Below are 18,236 nucleotides of genomic sequence, written 5' to 3' on the forward strand. Positions count from 1 at the left end.
TCAAGCAGCAACTTTAGATATTTTTTGTGCGTATATAACTATCCTGGGCACACATTCTCATTCTCTCTCTCTCTATTTTTCTCTTTCACACACACACATACGAGATTAATAGCCTGAAACTTAATAGAGTTTTTAAAAGAAATAAATCAGTTGTATTTTCAGTAATATATTACCTTTGATTATTCTATATTACTTAATTCTCCTGAACAAAAAAATAATGATAATAAAGTGATTGGCTTAGATACCATGTTTCTCCGAAAATAAGGGGGAATATTATTTTATATAATTTTTGCTCCAAAAGCGCATTAGGGCTTATGTTCAGGGGATGTCGTCCTGAAAAATCATGCTAGGGCTTATTTTCCGGTTAGGTCTTATTTTTGGGGAAACACGGTATGTACTAGCTGAGTGATGTGCTTTCTTCATAAGGATGCTTTTTTATTTAGCTAATAAAGAAACTGCTTTTAGGTAAAGCCTAATTGTGTGAATGAGGAAAATGACCTGAAATTTGTGTCTTATCTAGCAGTGAATTATGCCCTGGTAGAAAATTCACTCGAAGTGTGCTCTGGCATACTTTCATAATTAGGTTGGAGAAATAGGCAATTTAGAGTTGTCCGCCAACCTTTTCATCTTGTCCAATATCAAGTTCAAGGTCTTCATTGCTGTTTGAAAAATACAGAGTGGAACAGGCTAAATTAGGTTTGCCCACATGGGTGGTTTAGATTACAGCCTTGTCTGAATTCAGGATGGCCTTCTCTCAATCAATACAGATGCCATTTGGACTGCTCTAATCTAAGCACCAGTGTAAAATAGCACTGCTTTTTGAAAGGGATTTTGCTCATTAAATTAAGATACCAATTTGATGCTTTATTTTTTAAGTTTAAAAAATAGACTTGGAGTTTTAAATGATCTGGAAAATGATAGTATATTGAGCACCTGCATTTATTTTTTTCTCCCTCCCGGAGCCACTCAATTTACAACAGTAAATTGATCTTACACACACACACACACACACACACACACACACACACACACAGATAGGAGAGGAGAAAACTACAAAACATTTGAAACTAAAAATTCAGTGGATGAGAGCTTGTTGCAGAATCCAAGACCGGAAAGAACCCGAGCGGCACTCAGAGAGTTAGGAGAGTCACCTTTATTATGCCCGCGGGCTCAGCGGGATCCTTCCCAAAAGACTGAGCCCCTAGCAAGGTTTTGAGCAGGGTTTTTTGGGTTGGGGACTTCCTTGAGTTGGGGAAGGGGTAGGTGTCTTCTGGTGATTGGCTCAAGGTGTGGCTTGGAGGGGGTTATGCGGAAGTGGGCTGGGGCTTAGGCTGGGGACTTCTCTGCCTGCTTGGGCCACCATTTTAGGTCGGTTCCATGTGGCAAGGAACCATTTTAAGGTCAGTTTCCCCATCAAGCTAACTAATTAAGCAAGTAGGGAGGGCAGAATTTTGACATGGGGGGTGGATAATCCCACTGGGTCCAGTTTACACCACAGAACTTCTAAAAGCTTTAGCAATTGACAGTACAGGGCCTGCTTTCAGAGTGGGGTAAGGTCAAGCTAAAATCAGGAGTTGAAAGTATGTTTAAGAAGCAGTCAGCTTCCCAGATCTCCTCCATCTGAGCAACTTCTGCCTGGCCTTCTCCCGCCAGCAGAAAACTAGAAGTTTATTTCCTGGAGAGGGTACAACAGTCTTTGGACTGGGGAATGTAGGCCCAGCTGAAAATATTTACATAATAAATAGCATAGATTTTGCCCCCAGCCCAACCCTTGTTCTTCTCTCCTCCTGCCGTCTTTCTCTCAGTTTTCTGAATACTGGCAGTCAGACCTAGACCCTCTGGGCAGGAGCCCGGAAGATTCGTTTTTGGGGATCGGCCCAGCCTAAGAGGAAAGAGCTAAAGACTCTTTCTCACACTAAATACATGTCACAAGTTCTTCCAGTGACAAAGCTGAGGGAGGTCATGTGCTACAATGAAGCCCACAGAGGACAAGCCCCAGACACTTACCCGGAGCTTCTAGTTAGCTTTTGGTGCTCACGTGAAAGTATGAGCAGACAGCCAGGGGTCACCAGATTTGCACATGAAAGGTAAAGACCAAAACAAACAGGAAAGAAAAAGAACCTTTAGGAAGCAGAATAAATACAGGAAGAACAACATTTCAGGCACTTCAGAAAAATTATCTTTTCTAATCTCAGTGAGATAAGAAATTGCATTACATTCAGGATGTTATTAAGAAAAAAAAGAAAAGAATACTTAGAAATAAAAAAAAAGATAGTAGAAATGAAAACTCTTTAGAAGGGCTGAAAGATAAAGGAAATACCCAGAAAACTTTTTCAGTAAAAATAAAAAAGTTTAACAAAGGTGTGAAATCGGAGCGAAAAGATAAGAATAGAAGATCAGTCCAAAAAGTCCAATTTTGGAAAATAGAAGTTCCGGAAAAAGAAAGCAAAGGGCATGTAGGGGAAGAAGTAATGACCTCATGTAAGAAAATACCAAAGAATATAAGGATGTTATTAGTTTCTAGATTGAAAGGGCTAAGTACTCAGCATAGAGGATGAAAGTCGACTCACATAAAGGCACATGGAATTCACAAACTGACGTCAAAGAGAAGATCCTCAAAGTTTCTAGGGATAAAAAAAAAAATCCGGAATCAAGAATCTACTGCTTGAACCTTTAGCAACAGCACTGGAAACTAGAAGACAATGAGGTAGTTCTTAAAAATTCTGAAGGAAAAATATTTCCAACTTAGAATTCCACATCGAGACTCACTATCAATCAAGTGTGAAGGTAAAATAAAGACATTTACACATGCAAGGTTTCAAGACTTTTGTCAGTGTCTAAAAGGGGGGCAAGGGAAATCAACTTTGGTGGAGGATGCCTAAGAAAAAGGAAGGAATGGATATCGATAGGGTGTTCAGCAGGAGAAAGACAAAAGCGTGTCCAGCATGATGGTGAAGGGAGCTTCCCGGACGCCAGCTGTGTAGCAGGGGTAGGGACCATCCGTCCTGCTTGAAGCAGGTCGGTGAGTTCTGGAAGGTACTCCTCAAGATGAAACCAGTGCATCTCTGTCTCTGAATACGTTGAGAAAGGGCTTAGACGGAAAGTTTGGAGTTGAGAGAAAACTAAAAAGCTAGACTGCCCGCTGACAAAGTAAGCATGGTAAGCATGACTCTGGCTCAGTCGTGAATATCAATTACCTAATGTAAACATGAATACTGTACTAAATAAAACAGCTATATTGGAAGGGTTAGAAATCAGATGTATGTGGGATGAGGTCAGGATTGTGAAAGAGAACTTAATCCCCTTCTTTCACGATGGGAAATTTATAGATAGTACCTAAAAATGAAAAATCAAACTATAACAATATAAACATTCCCCAATGCTGAAAGATTGGTTCAAAGAATTGAATATGGTTGTCTCTGGAGAGTGAGGAATGGATATGTCACCTGGTGGCATGGGAATGTTATGGGATTGTGGATAATAATAAAAGAACTGTTTGACTTTTGAAATTATGTTCATGTATAAGTTTGATAAAAACAAAAACACATTAAACTATGTTTTATAGTTGCTATGCTTAATGTAGTATTTCATGAACTCTAAAACACACAGTTTTTTCACATTTTCATAATATCATTGAAATTAGGATGCATCTTAAAATCTATGGTGTCCTAAACTTGGAATATGATGGCTCAGGATTCTGTTACTGTGTCTTATTTGAGAATGACATGAGTATAATTTTCTTTTTGTTTTTTGTTTTTTAAATTAAAGGTTTCAGGTCTAAGTCTTCCTCCCAAAAAATTGATTGGTAACATGGATCGTGAATTCATAGCTGAGAGGCAGAAAGGTCTTCAGAACTATCTCAACGTGATCACCACAAATCATATCTTGTCTAATTGTGAGCTAGTGAAGAAGTTTTTAGACCCAAACAACTATTCTGCAAACTACACTGGTAAGCGAAGGGATCTGTGCACTGTGGTCACGTGGCGAAAGAGGCTTTGTGCTTTGCTGGAGATAAAATATGTGGGAGGAACTATTTCTAAACGGGAAGATGTGTGCATTTGTTATGGGCATTATTCACTTACTAATCCTTACCTGATGGTAATTTACTGTAGCTGTATAAAAAGAAAATAGTGACTTCTAACATGTTTGTAATGTCTGCACAGAAAAATATGGAAGAGAAGTTATTGTGTCTGTGTGCTTACAGTCTTGTCTTTATTATCTTCCCTGACGGAACAGAGTAAATAATCCATGCTAATCTATACAGTAATCTCAGTTTGATTTGTATTTGGCTCCACTTTTGTATTTACTAATTACAGTGGGTCTGGTTTTTCTCAGAATTTCTTAAACACAATAGTGATTCAGAAGTGTCCTCTCTCTGTCTTCCCAATTGTTGGCTGAGACCCACTCAGTGCAAAGCATAAGGAGATTGTGGTTGTCTTCCAAACCTAGATCAGGGCAGCCGGGGACTGAGGAGGAAAGGGGACCAATTCCACAGAAAGCTAGCATTTATAACCTAAGCTGGGTTCAGCAGAATGAGTGATGTAATATTGAATTCACTCTGGTGTGGCCTTGAAGAGACCAATGGAAACTATCATAGTCCTGAACCAATGACTAGAATTCAAATGATTACTTAAAGCTAAACCATGCTTACAGGCTAAGTGGAACTCTGGGTATTATTAATATTAAGAAGCTGATTTCCTTGCTAAGAGAATAGATTGCTTACATGCTACTTTTTGCGTTCTTAAAATACTGTTTTTGAAGTAATTAGAGGGAGGCATTTTTATTCCTAGTTCAGAGAGGGAAATAGAGGTCTACTTGTCAGGCACCAAACTTTTCTGCACCACAGAATCATCTGGGGAGCTTTAAAAAAATCCTGTTGCCCAGGCTGCACTTCTGCCAATGAAATCAGAATCTCTGCGGATGGGGCTCATGGTTTGTAAAGCTCCCCAAGAGATTCCAATATGCAGCTGAGTTGGAAAACCACGGCCTTTGGGCTTTAGTACTCACACTGTGGTCCTCTGACCAGCAGCTCTAGCCTTACTGGGCGCTCGTCAGAAATGCAGAATTCAGGCCCATCCCAGACCTACTAATCAAGCTCTGGTTTTAACAAAGCCACCAGGTGATTTGCATGCACTTTCAAGTTTGAGAAGCCTCTCTCTAGAATGTACCTACTGTCTTCTAATGGAAGTGCCTGTAGGAGAAAGAAAAATGCCTTTCCAGAATGCAACTGAGTGAAGGAAAGTTTATTTCAAATTCACATTTACTGTAGATTACCAGTTGAACATTGAGTTGTTACAAGGCTTCTGTTCACTCCCCACTTGTGTTTTGCTTCTCATAAGAGAAAAGGCATCACAGCACTGGGGCTCGCATCACAGCACTGGAATATCTCGCATTCTTTCAGAGTAGCATCTCTCATAGCTTTCATTTCTTCCATGCTTCACCTCGATTGTTCCCCAGAGTGTCAGATCGTGGACTGTTTGGATTGACTTATCAAATCAGCCCGAATGCAGCCCTGTTCATTGATTTGTTCACATTACTTTTTGAGAATGCCTGCTAATATTCTCCTGAGGGCAAGCATCGAGGTGTAGTGGACACGTGATGATGTCGTGATTCCACAAACTCTGTCTGTGCCTGTTCCGCATGCGGGATGCAGGGCTGGTGTTGGGGGTGCAGGCTCGAGGAAGACGCTCTCTGTGCTGTCAGGGAGCTTGTACTAGAAGTACACTGAGTCACCTGGGGTGAGAGCTAGGAGGGATCTTGAAGAGGCACATCAAGATGTACCCCCTCGTTTTATAGGTGAGAGGCCCCCCAGGAGGGAAGACCTTACCTCCGGTTGCACATTTGTGTGATTTGTCTGAGTGTTTTCCAATTAAAATGCTGCTCAGACCAATCCCTGTATTTCCTTCTGCTGTAAGTCTCTCACATGCTGCTATTGTCCTTGATCTTCCCCCTCTCCCCCAGCTTGGTGGAGAGTCAGGAGTCCAAAGCAGATGTGGTCAGGGGTATAAGAAGGCCACAAGATACGCCACTAGAACCCAAATGCTCAAGGAGCCGCCACTATTTAGACGGCACAGTCCTGTCATGGAACAATAGGGGATGGATGCTGTTTTCAGAGAGATGCTGATTTATTTCCCCCTTTAAATGAAATGTCAGAATTTGTGTTGCCTCTAGGCTGAATCACCCGTAGTCTCAGGAAAGGGAAACCCAGGCTTCCTTCCTCCTCACCCCGGCTTGACGGAGCCATTCCCCGGAAAGCCAGGCAGACTTGTTCAGCGCCCCCAAACTCAGCGTGGCCATAGTCAACTGTGGGGCCGTTGTGAGATGTTCATATGAATTAGCAAGTCTAACTGGACCAGCTGCTGTACAGGGAAAACAGGCGTCTTCCAGTCATGAGGGGTTTGTGTTGGGACACACCACCACCACCACCTTACTCATTTTATTAACGAGGCATTTCTATCATTTAAAAGCCTCATTGCACTGTAGCTGTCTTTCCACTTCAAACCTCAAACTCTCTCAGAGTAAGCGGGGTTTCAGTGTCCACACAGAAGTCCCTGGGAGGCCTGGGTCCTAGTCCCAGCTTTGTCCTTGGCAGCATTTTCCCTCTGTGGGCCTCAGGGTCTGGGCCTAGAAAACAAGAGCTGGCGGGGGGTGGGCAGTAGACTGGGGAGTGTGGACGCTCCCTTCTGGTCTTAAAGCCCCAGGCATCCCATGAATAGGTTATAGTGGTGGGCTCCCAGATTAAAGGAGGGAAGGAGGGACTGGGGGTGGCGGATTGTATTCAGAACAGGAGCCGGGTGCCATGGAGACGTTGGAGGCTCACGTCTGCTGTACAGGCCTCTGCGACACCACTCCTGGTAGTAGCCCAGCTGCAGGACTGGAGGGTCAGTGTTCCCTGTAGTCGTCCCATGGGGCCAGGATCTAGGAGCTCAGGCTACACGTAGTGAGGGCAGCTGGTATGTTCTGAGCTGAGAAGTCTGAGTTCTGTGGGAAGCTCAGGATGGACTTGAAGGCTTTGCTCTGCGTTTCCTGCCTGGGGCTTGTTTATCCGCATGTACTGAGCATGCAGTTTCCCCCGTGTCAGTCAGTGCTAAAGAAATAGAGGGCAGATGCCTTCCTTTTAATGGATTTCATGTTCTAATGGGAGAGAGCATCCATCTCCATTGAACATGTATTAAACTCTTAATTCTTGCTGCATCAAATATTTATTGAGCACCTACTATATGCCAGATGCTAGGAGTACAGCAACAAGGAAGGAATAGTCATGTTCTCCCCACCACCAAGGCACTTATGCTGGGAGATTGACAGGTGAACACTGGCATGGTAAACTCAAGGCAGCACTTTGAGGGTGGAGATGGGGTTGCAGATGGAAGGTGGAAGTAGGCTTCTCAGGAGAGGTGATACCTACAGTAGAAGTTAGCCAGGCTGAGAAGCAGAGCCCAGTGCTCCAGGAGAGAGGTATTTCCATATGGCTGTGAGCTTTACCCAGATTACGATCTATCGTTCCAGCCGGAGTTTATGATCTGGTGGAAGAAAATAGCCCTAATACAGGAAGGACTGTGAGAGACTCCCATAGGAGAGGGACAGATAAAGCACTGGGAGTGTACAGAGGAGGGAGGGCGGGGATTCTCGCTAGGGGAGCAGCAAATTTGGGCTGAGTCTGTCAGGACAGACGGGCAGGAACAGAAAATGCTGAGGGGTGGGGACAGGCCAGTCTTTGGTGACCAAGGGAGGCAAATCGCAGGGTAAAGAGAGTGTGGGGCACCACATGTTTGGGAGATAAAACCAGAGCTAGGCTGCACACTAGGTTTAGAAGCTGGGTCTTGACTTGGTGAGGAAATGGGGCACCAATAAAGGCTTCTAAACAGAAAAGTAGATGTTTAGGATTGAAGTATGTTGCCTGAGATTGGAAAGAGGGGGTTAATATTGGGAGCATAGCATTCATGTAACTTACTTGACAATAAATCATAGTTTAGTGGAAAGAAAACGTCCTTTCTACAGTTACAGCTATTTCCCAGTCCTCAATTTATCAGTAACAAATCTAGCATGCTCCACTTGTTCAGCTATTTCCCCATTCCTAAAACAATGTATGGTGCATAATAGCATACGGTAAATACACGTTGAACAATGATTTTGTGGGGAATTATGAGTCACTGTTAATTTTGAACCAACTGTCCTTCACAATCTCTTAGAATGACATTATCTCTTTTTTTTTTTTAATTTTATTGGGGAAGGGGAACAGGACTTTATTGGGGAACAGTGTCTACTTCAGGACTTTTTTCCAAGTCAAGTTGTTGTCTTGGCGCAGTTCAGCTCCAGGTCCAGTTGCTGTTGCTAGTTGCAGGGGGCGCAGCCCACCATCCCTTGCGGGAGTCGAACTGGCAACCTTGTGGTTGAGAGGACACACTCCAACCAACTGACCCATGGGGAGCTCAGCGGCAGCTCAGCTCAAGGTGCCGTGTTCAATCTTAGTTGCAGGGGGCGGAGCCCACCATCCCTTGCGGAACTCGAGGAATTGAACTGGCAACCTTGTGGTTGAGAGCCCACAGGCCCATGTGGGAATCGAACCAGCAGCCTTCGGAGTTAGGAGCATGGAGCTCTAACTGCCTGAGCCACCGGGCCGGCCCGACATTGTCTCTTAGAAGGATCATTATTTTTCATGATCCTTCTCGAAGTTGATAAGAATAATTTTCACTTAAAAGAATTTCAAGTTTGTTTACATTTGTTATTTTGGAAATACTAAAAACATTTTATATCAACATTAATTGTAGGGGAGGTACAGAGTTCCCAGTGTTGGTAATGAAATTTATGTGCTTCTGCCGCACCCAGTCCCTCCGAATGGTTTATCAAATTGCGGTAATTAGAACAAATGTAAATGGAGTAAGTTTTGTATTTGCTCGGCACATCTTTTATTCTGTGTGGATAGACTGATACTTTACATATTGAGTCAATAAACAAATAGCTAGTGGGTTTTCTTCCCCAAATCTCTTAACTCATAATGTACTGTAAAGCACATCAAAATGATATTGTGTGCCAAGCTCTCAGCATGGTAATTCCAGACTGTCATTTTGACATATGGAGAACATTTTTGCCCAACCCCTTATGCTTCACCAGTCTTCCTGGAATGCTAGGCAGAGGTGAATTGCCACAGTGAATTTGCAGGATTTCTTTTTGCTTTCAGGGAGCAGTAATGTTTCATTTACTCACTGCATCGAGGCAAAGTTGCAACTTATAAATGTTGCTTTTTGCAGGAAATGTAAAAGAGAGTTATTCTGATAATTTCTTAATACAATGAACTTTAAAGGACTTCCTCTTCTCATTGTCTTCTTAAAAGGAGGAAACATTCTCATGTTAAACACAAAAAGAAGGATTTTTTTTCCAGTAAACAGTCACACCGTCACTTCCCACAATAGAACCGTGTTGTTGCTGTACATAGATGTTTTGCTAAAACACTGGCTTTTATTTCCAGCATATTTTTAAGGCTAATCACTTCTTTGTTGGTGAGAACTGTAATTCCTTGAAGAATGAAGGCGGGACAAATATCACTTGGAGAAACATTAAATACTGTTCCAAGCCAACCTTAGAATATTTTGAGTTTTGTGCCTGGGTTATGGCCTGGTGCATACTCGTATATTGAATTTTTGGCTTACACCAACTACTTTACATATTTTAGGTCTTCTAGTTAAAAAAAAAATATATATATATATATATATACATATATATGTATATATATATGTATATGTGTGTGTGTGTGTGTGTGTGTATTCTCATCATTACCGTGTTACCCCTAAAATAAGACCTAGCTGGACAGTCAGCTCTAATGCATCTTTTGAAGTAAAAATTAATATAAGATCTGGTATTGTATTGTATTGTATTGTATTGTATTGTATTATATTATATTATATTATATTATATTATATTATATTATATTATATTATATTATATTATACCGGGTCTTATAGTAAAATAAGACCGGGTCTTATATTAATTTTTGCTCCAAAAGGTGCATTAGAGCTGATTGTCTGGCTAGGCCTTATTTTCAGGGAAACATGGTAGTAATTAACTACTTTTTTTCTTTAATAAACTTTTTACTTTGGAATAATCTTAGATTTACAGAAAAATGACAGTGATAGTACAGAGAGTTTCCATATACTACTCACCCAATTTCCCCTGATGTTAACATCTTACATAACCATGGCATGTTTATCAAAACTAAGAAATTAACTACAGATTTTGTTCTAGATTTCACAGTCTTTCCACTAATGTCCTTTTTCTGTTCCAGGATTCAGTCTAGAATCCCACATTGTGTTTAGTCTGTGGTTTTGTGTGTTTTTTTGTAATTAATTTTTTTAAGACGTTCATAGACTAATAAGGATTTCATTTGCAAGGATAATATCTTAAGCAGATGGTGCTTTCCTGGTATATTTGACTAATGAGTTTCTAAAATGTCTTTGCAGAGATTGCCTTACAACAGGTTTCCATGTTCTTCCGATCAGAACCGAAGTGGGAGGTGGTGGAACCACTGAAAGACATAGGTGAGAAACTGGCATACCCATTTGTTACAAAAGATCATAGAACTGGATTCTTTGTCATGCTTTCCTATATGTAGCCCAAGAAAGCTCTTAAATGCAGGTGATTTCTTTTTCTTTCTGACTCCTACTGCTTGAGGACACAGTCCTTAACTTTTAACACTTAATGAATCTTGGTTAAAGCCCCATCTGAGGACTTTGATGATCGTAAGTTATACTTTAAGAATCATCATTCATTCCTCATCTATCCTTTAAACTAAATCTAAACTGAAGCGCTGTTTTCCTATTTCTGTGGATAATTTCTTTGCTGTTTTTTTTTTTTTTTTAGTGTAATCTTTGCCATGTCATCATCACCAAATGATTGTTTTTCTTGTGCTTATACGAGTATAGCTATGGATAACATTGCCAAACTTAATTTTTATTAATTACTCACTCAATGAAACTTACATCAATTGGCATTAAAATTATACAGCTATAAACACGTTTTTGCTTTTATGGCAGGTTGGAGGATAAGGAAGAAATATTTCTTGATGAAGATTAAAAATCAGCCAAAGGAACGGCTAGTGTTAAGCTGGGTAAGCTGGTTTTTTGCTTCAGTCTCATTTCAGGGACTTCAGATGGGTTTATGAAAGCAGATACTGATAAGAGAATCATGAAATTACATTGTGCTCCTGAATGATGTAAAGTCCCCCATCAAAGAAGACTCATCTCACTGTGCTTATGCAGTTGGCTATTTTGATGTGATTATATTTGATCAACTAATAAACATTTGGAAAGAAGTAGGAACAGCTTAAAATTGTTCTCTGGAACCTCTTTAGGATTAACAGTTTTTCAGTTTGTTTTAAAGAAAGTACTTGGGCATTACTTGGTTATCTCTCACTTTGGGAATTCCAGTAATGCATTTGGCTAATGGAATTCAATGAGATTACAATTAAGTCCTGCTATTTATATGTTTATATTCTATCTCCAGAAAGGCCTTGAGGTATCAAGACTTAGGTTGTTTTCATCTTTGGTTTACATTCATATATTTGGACAAATGAAAAAAGGAAAAGACATAAGGAATTTTTTTTTCTTTTTTGATGACTAAGGTAGCACCTTGATATTTCCTCCCATGTTTTCAGGCTGACCTTGGCCCCGACAAGTATCTGTCAGATAAAGATTTTCAGTGTCTAATCAAACTTCTGCCTTCCTGTTCGGTGAGTACAAGTCCTTCTGTTATTCTTTGTGCTGATGACAAGTTCACAGTGTGTTCTTGTGGGTGACCATGGACAGAAGAGCTAGACATACTCTATAGCAGGGGTGTCCAAACTGCGGCCCGCGGGCCAACTGCGGCCTGCAATCCATTTTTAATTGGCCTGCAGCAAATTCCAAAAACATGTTTAGTTTACTTCAATAAACCAGGTGAGGCAATACATACTTCACCTCGAGTGAGTGGCCCAGCTGTTTGTGTATTTTACCGCATATGGCCCTTGGTAAAAAACGTTGAACAAAGTTTGGACACCCCCTGCTTTATAGGCTTAAAAGAATGGAGAGGTACAGTGGGTTTCAGTTCAGACTGCAATTGCTCAGGCCTAGTCCCATAGATTGGAGGCTGTTTAAAATGGTATTCATGACACAGAACCCATGAAACGTCATAATTTAAAGTATCCTTTGTGTTTTAAGCAAATATCAGAGGAGGGACTAGCTACTTTGTTCTTGGTGAGGATGTTAATATCAGTGGAATTAAAAAGCTATTCTAGCCTGAGAAAACAGAATAATACGGATTTAAGTAAGCTGGTAAGAGAAAGGCAAAATAGCCCTTTTGCTATCTGAGTTACTACTATGTTTCCCCCAAAATAAGACCTACCCAGACATCAGCTCTGATGCGTCTTTTGGAGCAAAAATTAATATAAGACCCGGTCTTATTTTACTATAATATAAGACCGGGTATATAATAGAATAGAATAGAATATGTAATATAAAATACTGGGTCTTATATTAATTTTTGCTCCAAAAGACACATTAGAGCTGATTTTCTGGCTGGGTCTTATTTTTGGGGAAGCTCAGTATTGTCACAGGTGGCCTCTAGGAGTACCTGGCATTATTTATGCTAATCCAAGGCCTTCGGTGGAAAAGAACCACATTAATCTATTTCAAAATAGATGCAGCAGGATGTCTTTAGGAAAAGACTGATCTGGCCAGAAAATTCAGTTAGTGTTGATGTTCTTTATCTGTGGTCTGCATGAGGATGTAGAATGAGTCACTCATGGACTGAGCACAGTTATGCTGACCTGTCCAGTTGGGTTGGCAAGTTCATTTCTGAAGATAGAGTGTCTTGTCACGCTAGCAAAACCAAGCTTTTAATGAGGTGTGATGTGTAGCCAAGAAAAATGCTGTGGTCTTTGAGTTTGATTAATTGTGTGACACAGGCTGTCAGCACTCAATTCTAAATTTCTTTTAATGGATATGCTTTTTAAAAAGAAGTTAGTGCAGACAAGTGATACGTATTAATTGCAGAAAAGTCAGAAAACACAGATAAGCAAAAATAAGAAAATGTAACTGACCCGTAATCCCAACCAACCAGAAATATGAACAAAAATATTCAGTTGTTACTTTTCTGGAATTTCATATGATTTTTTAAAAAGTACATACATATTATTTTAAAACTTATTTTTTTTTGCTAATAGTATACCATGCACACCTTTTATTGTCTAAGTATAGTATAACATCATTATAATTGGCGGCATAGAATTATCCTTGACTGTACCTCAGTTTACTCAACTAATCTCAATATTTGGATCACCTCTAGTTTCTTTTCTCTCTTTTTTTAAAAAGCCGTAGTGAACAATGTTAGCTAAGTGTTTATATCCATTTTTATTTTCTTGAGATAAACAACTTGAATTAATTAGTAAGTAATTACAGGGAGATATGTTGAGACTATGTATCCTGTTCTTCATCATATGCACTGGTTTTAGCATTCATTGAGATTTTCTAACTCCAGCATTCCTCTTATGTTTATTAGTTGGCATTCTACTGTAAGGAAGAGTTTCCTGTTCGCCCTTCCTTATTTACGTATATCAGTATGGACTCAAGGATTTTATGTTATTTATTAGGTTTCTTTTTGGGGTGATGAAACTGTTTTAAAGTTAGATTGTGTGATAGTTGCACAACTCTATGAATATACTGAAAACCATTGTATACTTTAAATAGGTGAATTGTAATGCTATGTGAATTATATTTCAGTAAAGCTAGTAAAATAGCAACAGCAACCATTTTGATGTGATGGTCAGGAGAAACTTCATGATCAATTACTATATTTTCCTGGGCACAATTACTACATTTTCCCTCAACCCATTTAACCCCTACCCCCCAAATCATTGCATAACTCAGCTCCCATGCGTTTAAATTTTTATGGTACTGCTTTGAGCTAATGGACATTGTAATACCTGTCTGGAGCCAGTTGGTTGATGTAACCAAAATTTCAGGTCCTATGACTATTTTCCTTTCGGTCATTAATAATTTGTCTTACTCCCCACCGCACTTGGTTGACGTCAGTCCCCATCTCAGGAAGACACCGGGAGTCATCATATTACATACTTCGGGGGAAGGACAGAAAGATTCATGCTAGCTGCTTTGGAAAAGGGCCAAGATGCCAAAAGATGCTACTTTTGCTTGTTTTCTGGCTGTCGTGCTCCCTGGCTTGGCACTGTGCAGCAATGTGGAATGTTAGGTAAAATTGTGAATGAAGACGCATTTAATCTGGTCCCCACTTGGCTGTCCTAGGATTCGGCTTTATTTTTCACCAGTTTACAGAGGCAGAATATTAAAACCACTATTCTAGAAACTTAGACCTTCCCTCTCTTCCACCACACTTCTGCCAGGAACTCTGAGGACACACATACCAGAGCAGATGTCTTTGCACGTAAAGTTTACCAGATCAGTTACCTGCTTCCTTTTGTCAGTATTGTTTATGTTCCTTCTCTCATGTAAAGAATGAGGTACGAGTTGGTCATCTAATAACTTGGAAGTGCCATGTGTTTAGGGAATATCCTTACATTTGTATACAACTAAACTGTGGAGATGGTACTTGACTATAGAACCAGATCCTGGATGTAAAAGGACCTAGATGCTGATGCAAATAAATGTGAATTTTTTTTTGTTTTGGCAGCACCCTTATATCTATCGGGTTACCTTTGCCACAGCTAACGAATCCTCTGCGTTGCTAATTAGGATGTTTAATGAAAAAGGAACTTTGAAGGACCTGATATACAAGGTACTTGTGGTGCAAGTTCATGGTCATAAAAAAGTTCTCAAGTCCCTTTAGAACCTGTTATGGATACTTGATCCCTAACATTTCAGAAGCTAGGCCGTGAGGATTTTATTTGGAATTTATTTTGATTTTAGTAATAAAAACTACCCAGTTTGGTTAAAGATCATTCCTTTCCCCACCTGAGGGAAGGTTGAACATTTAATGATTATGTCCATTGCATTGTCGGCTGCTCTCTTAAGGTCAGTTTTAAAGTTGTGTCTTCCATTTAACAAAGCAATACTGAACTATCTCAAAGCTGGAAAAAATGTTCTTTTAAATAATAGTGAAAAATTCTAACAGTATACAAGACTTGGGGGTTGGCTAAAACCAAGACCAGGCTCACATCTTCACTGGACTAGAGAAAGGACGAAACCCAGGTCAGCCTCTTTCTGTCAGCCGTACAGGTTATTGTGTTTTACAAACCCACATCCTGCGGTCTGGTGCCCCTAGCCTCTGTAGCCCTGCCTGTTGGGGAGCCCATGTGCAGATGTCCTCCCTCTGCTGCTCTCTTACATGCTCTGTGTTGTTTTCCAAAGTCAAAACCGAAAGACCCGTTCCTAAAGAAGTACTGCAACCCTAAGAAGATTCAAGGCCTTGAACTCCAGCAAATAAAAACATATGGGCGGCAAATATTAGAGGTAAGAGGCATTTAATTTTTGTTGAAGTTGCATTGGAATCTCACCCAGCATTCCAGGGTTCTTTGGGGAACGTTCTTGGGCAATATCCGAAGTAGCTTAAGTTGCCCGATAGCTTATAAACGGAAGGCGTTGTCGTGTTTCATCCCAAAAAGCAAATATTTAAGACCAAGACTGAATAGAACTACAAAATTCCAAAAAGCTTCGCTATTGGAATTTAGTATCTGATTTTTAAGAATGTACCAGTGTGGGTACCAACTTTTGTGTTATTTTTGGTTGATCTTTATCTCTTTGCCAAGATTCTTGGTTTTTGTTATATTACCTATTAATACATAACCATATGGCTTCCTTACAGAAGTGTAATTAGCATGAAAAGCCTTTCCCACATCACTCTCTAGAGCAGTATTCTCTAAGCTTCTTGGACTATGCAACCCTGTCAGTGAAAACAATTTAAGCATAATACCCCTTATATTGTATATATTTAACTATTATGTATACGTACTACTACGGATATATTTTATACATTATAAGTTAGGAATGAGATTAAAAACAAAACAAATGGAAAGAGAAGTTGTAATATTTCCTTCCAGTCCTAAATTGATAGTCCTGGGCACCTCTATTACTGGATGAGCCACTGTTTATTAAATGGCAACTGAAAAGTTTGCTTCTTTTTATGGGAGCCTGTCACGTTTCTATTAATAAACAGCCAAATATATTCTGGGGTAGATTGGATTAGAGATGGTTTCACCTCAACCCCTTTTCCTGAATAACTGGCCAAAGTTTTACTCCTATATGCAGGAGGACCAAGACTTTGCCCTGAAGAGGGCTTGGCCTGTTGGGATCAGAAAGTGTTTAAAGGAGAGCATTTTGACATAAAGCTATTAACCCCAAGCCCACGCAGGCTGCTTCTCTATTTTTTGGAAATGAGGGAGCTTGGCATTGTGTCTCATAACTGGAAAGCATGAAGCGTCACTCCCTTTTCCAGAAAAATGAATGGAGGTAGAAATTTTCTTTCAGAATCTTAGTGACCTGTTTGATTTTGTTTCAAAATATATTGACTTAAAAAAGAAAGTTTAACCTATCTTCTCTCTGAATGAGTTGGGGGGAAATGTAATCTGTACAAATTTTTTAATAGGTACTAAAGTTTCTGCACGACAAGGGATTCCCATATGGGCATCTCCATGCCTCCAATGTGATGCTAGATGGGGACACGTGCCGGCTGCTAGACCTTGAGAATTCCTTATTGGGTCTTCCTTCCTTCTACCGATCTTATTTCTCACAATTCAGGAAAATCAATGTAAGTTGCTGGAAGTATTGAAACAGCAGGTTCATTGTGAGGTATAAATCGCTCCATGGCCAGATGCATGATCTGCCCATGTGAGAAATGTGCACTCAGCAGTGAAAGCTACAACTGGGGTGCGCCAGGCCTATTGGCCTCGTGTCTCCCACAGAGCATTGCTTGTCTCTCCAAGAGGCAGAGCTGAAGTGGTAGGTGGGACAAGGAGGACCATAGAGTCACTGATTGGATAACCGTGAGGGCGGGACCAAGACTTTTGGTCAGAGCAATGCCTTGTGAGCTTGGACAAAACGCTTTGGAGTTGCCGTTTTCACTATCTGTCATGAGTGGGGTTGTCCGGGCCATTTTTTTCAGTGGAAGCCTGGGGTAGGGGTTCTGGAATTCACAAAGCCATACCACTGCTCTGTTTTCTTCCACAGACATTGGAAAGTGTGGATGTCCACTGCTTTGGCCACTTATTATATGAAATGACTTACGGACGGCCTCCAGACTCGGTGCCTGTAGACACCTTCCCTCCTGAACCGTCTATGACTGTGGGTCAGTATGCGGTTTGAGGGTGTCTTCTGGGCCCTGGGAGTCTACAGAGCTACTCACCCCCTTTCTAGAGTCCAGGAAAGTCCCAGAGGAATTTGTTTTGCTCCACACAGCCAGAAATTCTATCCAATTTAAAAGTAAACCAGATCTGACTAATTTACTTAAATGTGCTTCATTGAAAATTCAGATGTCTTGTCCATTTGTCAGGCTATCTGAAATGGGGGCTTTTTGTAACGTGCATTAGATTTGGGGAAGCCGGAGAATGTAAAGAGAAGTATGGCCAGACTGAGTCTGATACAGAAACAGAAGCCAGGATCAGGCAATTTGAAGCCAGTCTTGAGGACTCAAGCAGGTGTCAGACCAAGGCTGGAGTGGGACCTGCAGGAACAAGAGAGCCATTGGCCGGATACCTGGGAGGTAGGAGCCCAGCAGGTCCAGAGCTGGGCGAGGCAGACAGGGATGCAGACCCCCAGCAAAGTGGACCTAAGCTCTTCCCACATTACCTCATGGGCTGAGAACAGGTGGGAGGCACCATAAGCAACTGATGAAGGCTCATCCAGGGACCCTTTTGTCCCCTCCACAGCCAGCTCAGAATTCAGGGCTAGAGCGCAGAGAGGGGAGGGCAGGCTAGCTCGTGGACCACTGTGCTGTTGAGGTATGCAAGTTAACCCTCCCCCAAGAGCTAGAGTGTTAATTGAGATGGTTCAAGAGAACAGGCCCCGAGACTGCTTTGTGTTGAGTTTGAACAGCTGAAACTGAACAGTGACCTGTGAGTAGGAAAATCTGGCTGCTTTTGTTTATATCATCCAAGGTGTTGGATGACGAGGTATCAACAATTGGCATTTTGCGTGCTGGTTTTGATTAAAAGCAGGCAAGCAGCAAAATGTTTTTCGAGTTCAGAATTTTACTTCTGTTTAGTATTTACTTCTTTTAAGAGAGCAAAACACTTTCATGAA

General features: G+C 40.8%; 1 protein-coding gene across 16 annotated transcripts in view; it reads left to right on the forward strand.

Annotated features, from left to right (window-relative positions):
* Positions 1–18,236, forward strand: part of PXK (PX domain containing serine/threonine kinase like) — a 67,733-nt gene that overhangs the window by 27,781 nt on the left and 21,716 nt on the right. For all 16 annotated transcript variants that reach the window (XR_012489719.1, XR_012489720.1, XM_074313187.1 and 13 more), the window contains exons 4-11: positions 3,769–3,949; positions 10,455–10,532; positions 11,028–11,101; positions 11,648–11,722; positions 14,674–14,778; positions 15,351–15,452; positions 16,585–16,746; positions 17,166–17,283. Coding sequence is in view for 14 of the 16 variants with exons in the window: in XM_074313187.1 (XP_074169288.1) it covers positions 3,769–3,949; positions 10,455–10,532; positions 11,028–11,101; positions 11,648–11,722; positions 14,674–14,778; positions 15,351–15,452; positions 16,585–16,746; positions 17,166–17,283 (895 nt within the window). In the remaining 2 variants the exon portion in view is untranslated. The remainder of the gene's footprint in view (positions 1–3,768; positions 3,950–10,454; positions 10,533–11,027; positions 11,102–11,647; positions 11,723–14,673; positions 14,779–15,350; positions 15,453–16,584; positions 16,747–17,165; positions 17,284–18,236) is intronic.

This window comes from Rhinolophus sinicus, linkage group LG10 (genome assembly GCF_036562045.2).
Source record: "Rhinolophus sinicus isolate RSC01 linkage group LG10, ASM3656204v1, whole genome shotgun sequence".
NCBI lineage: Eukaryota > Metazoa > Chordata > Mammalia > Chiroptera > Rhinolophidae > Rhinolophus > Rhinolophus sinicus.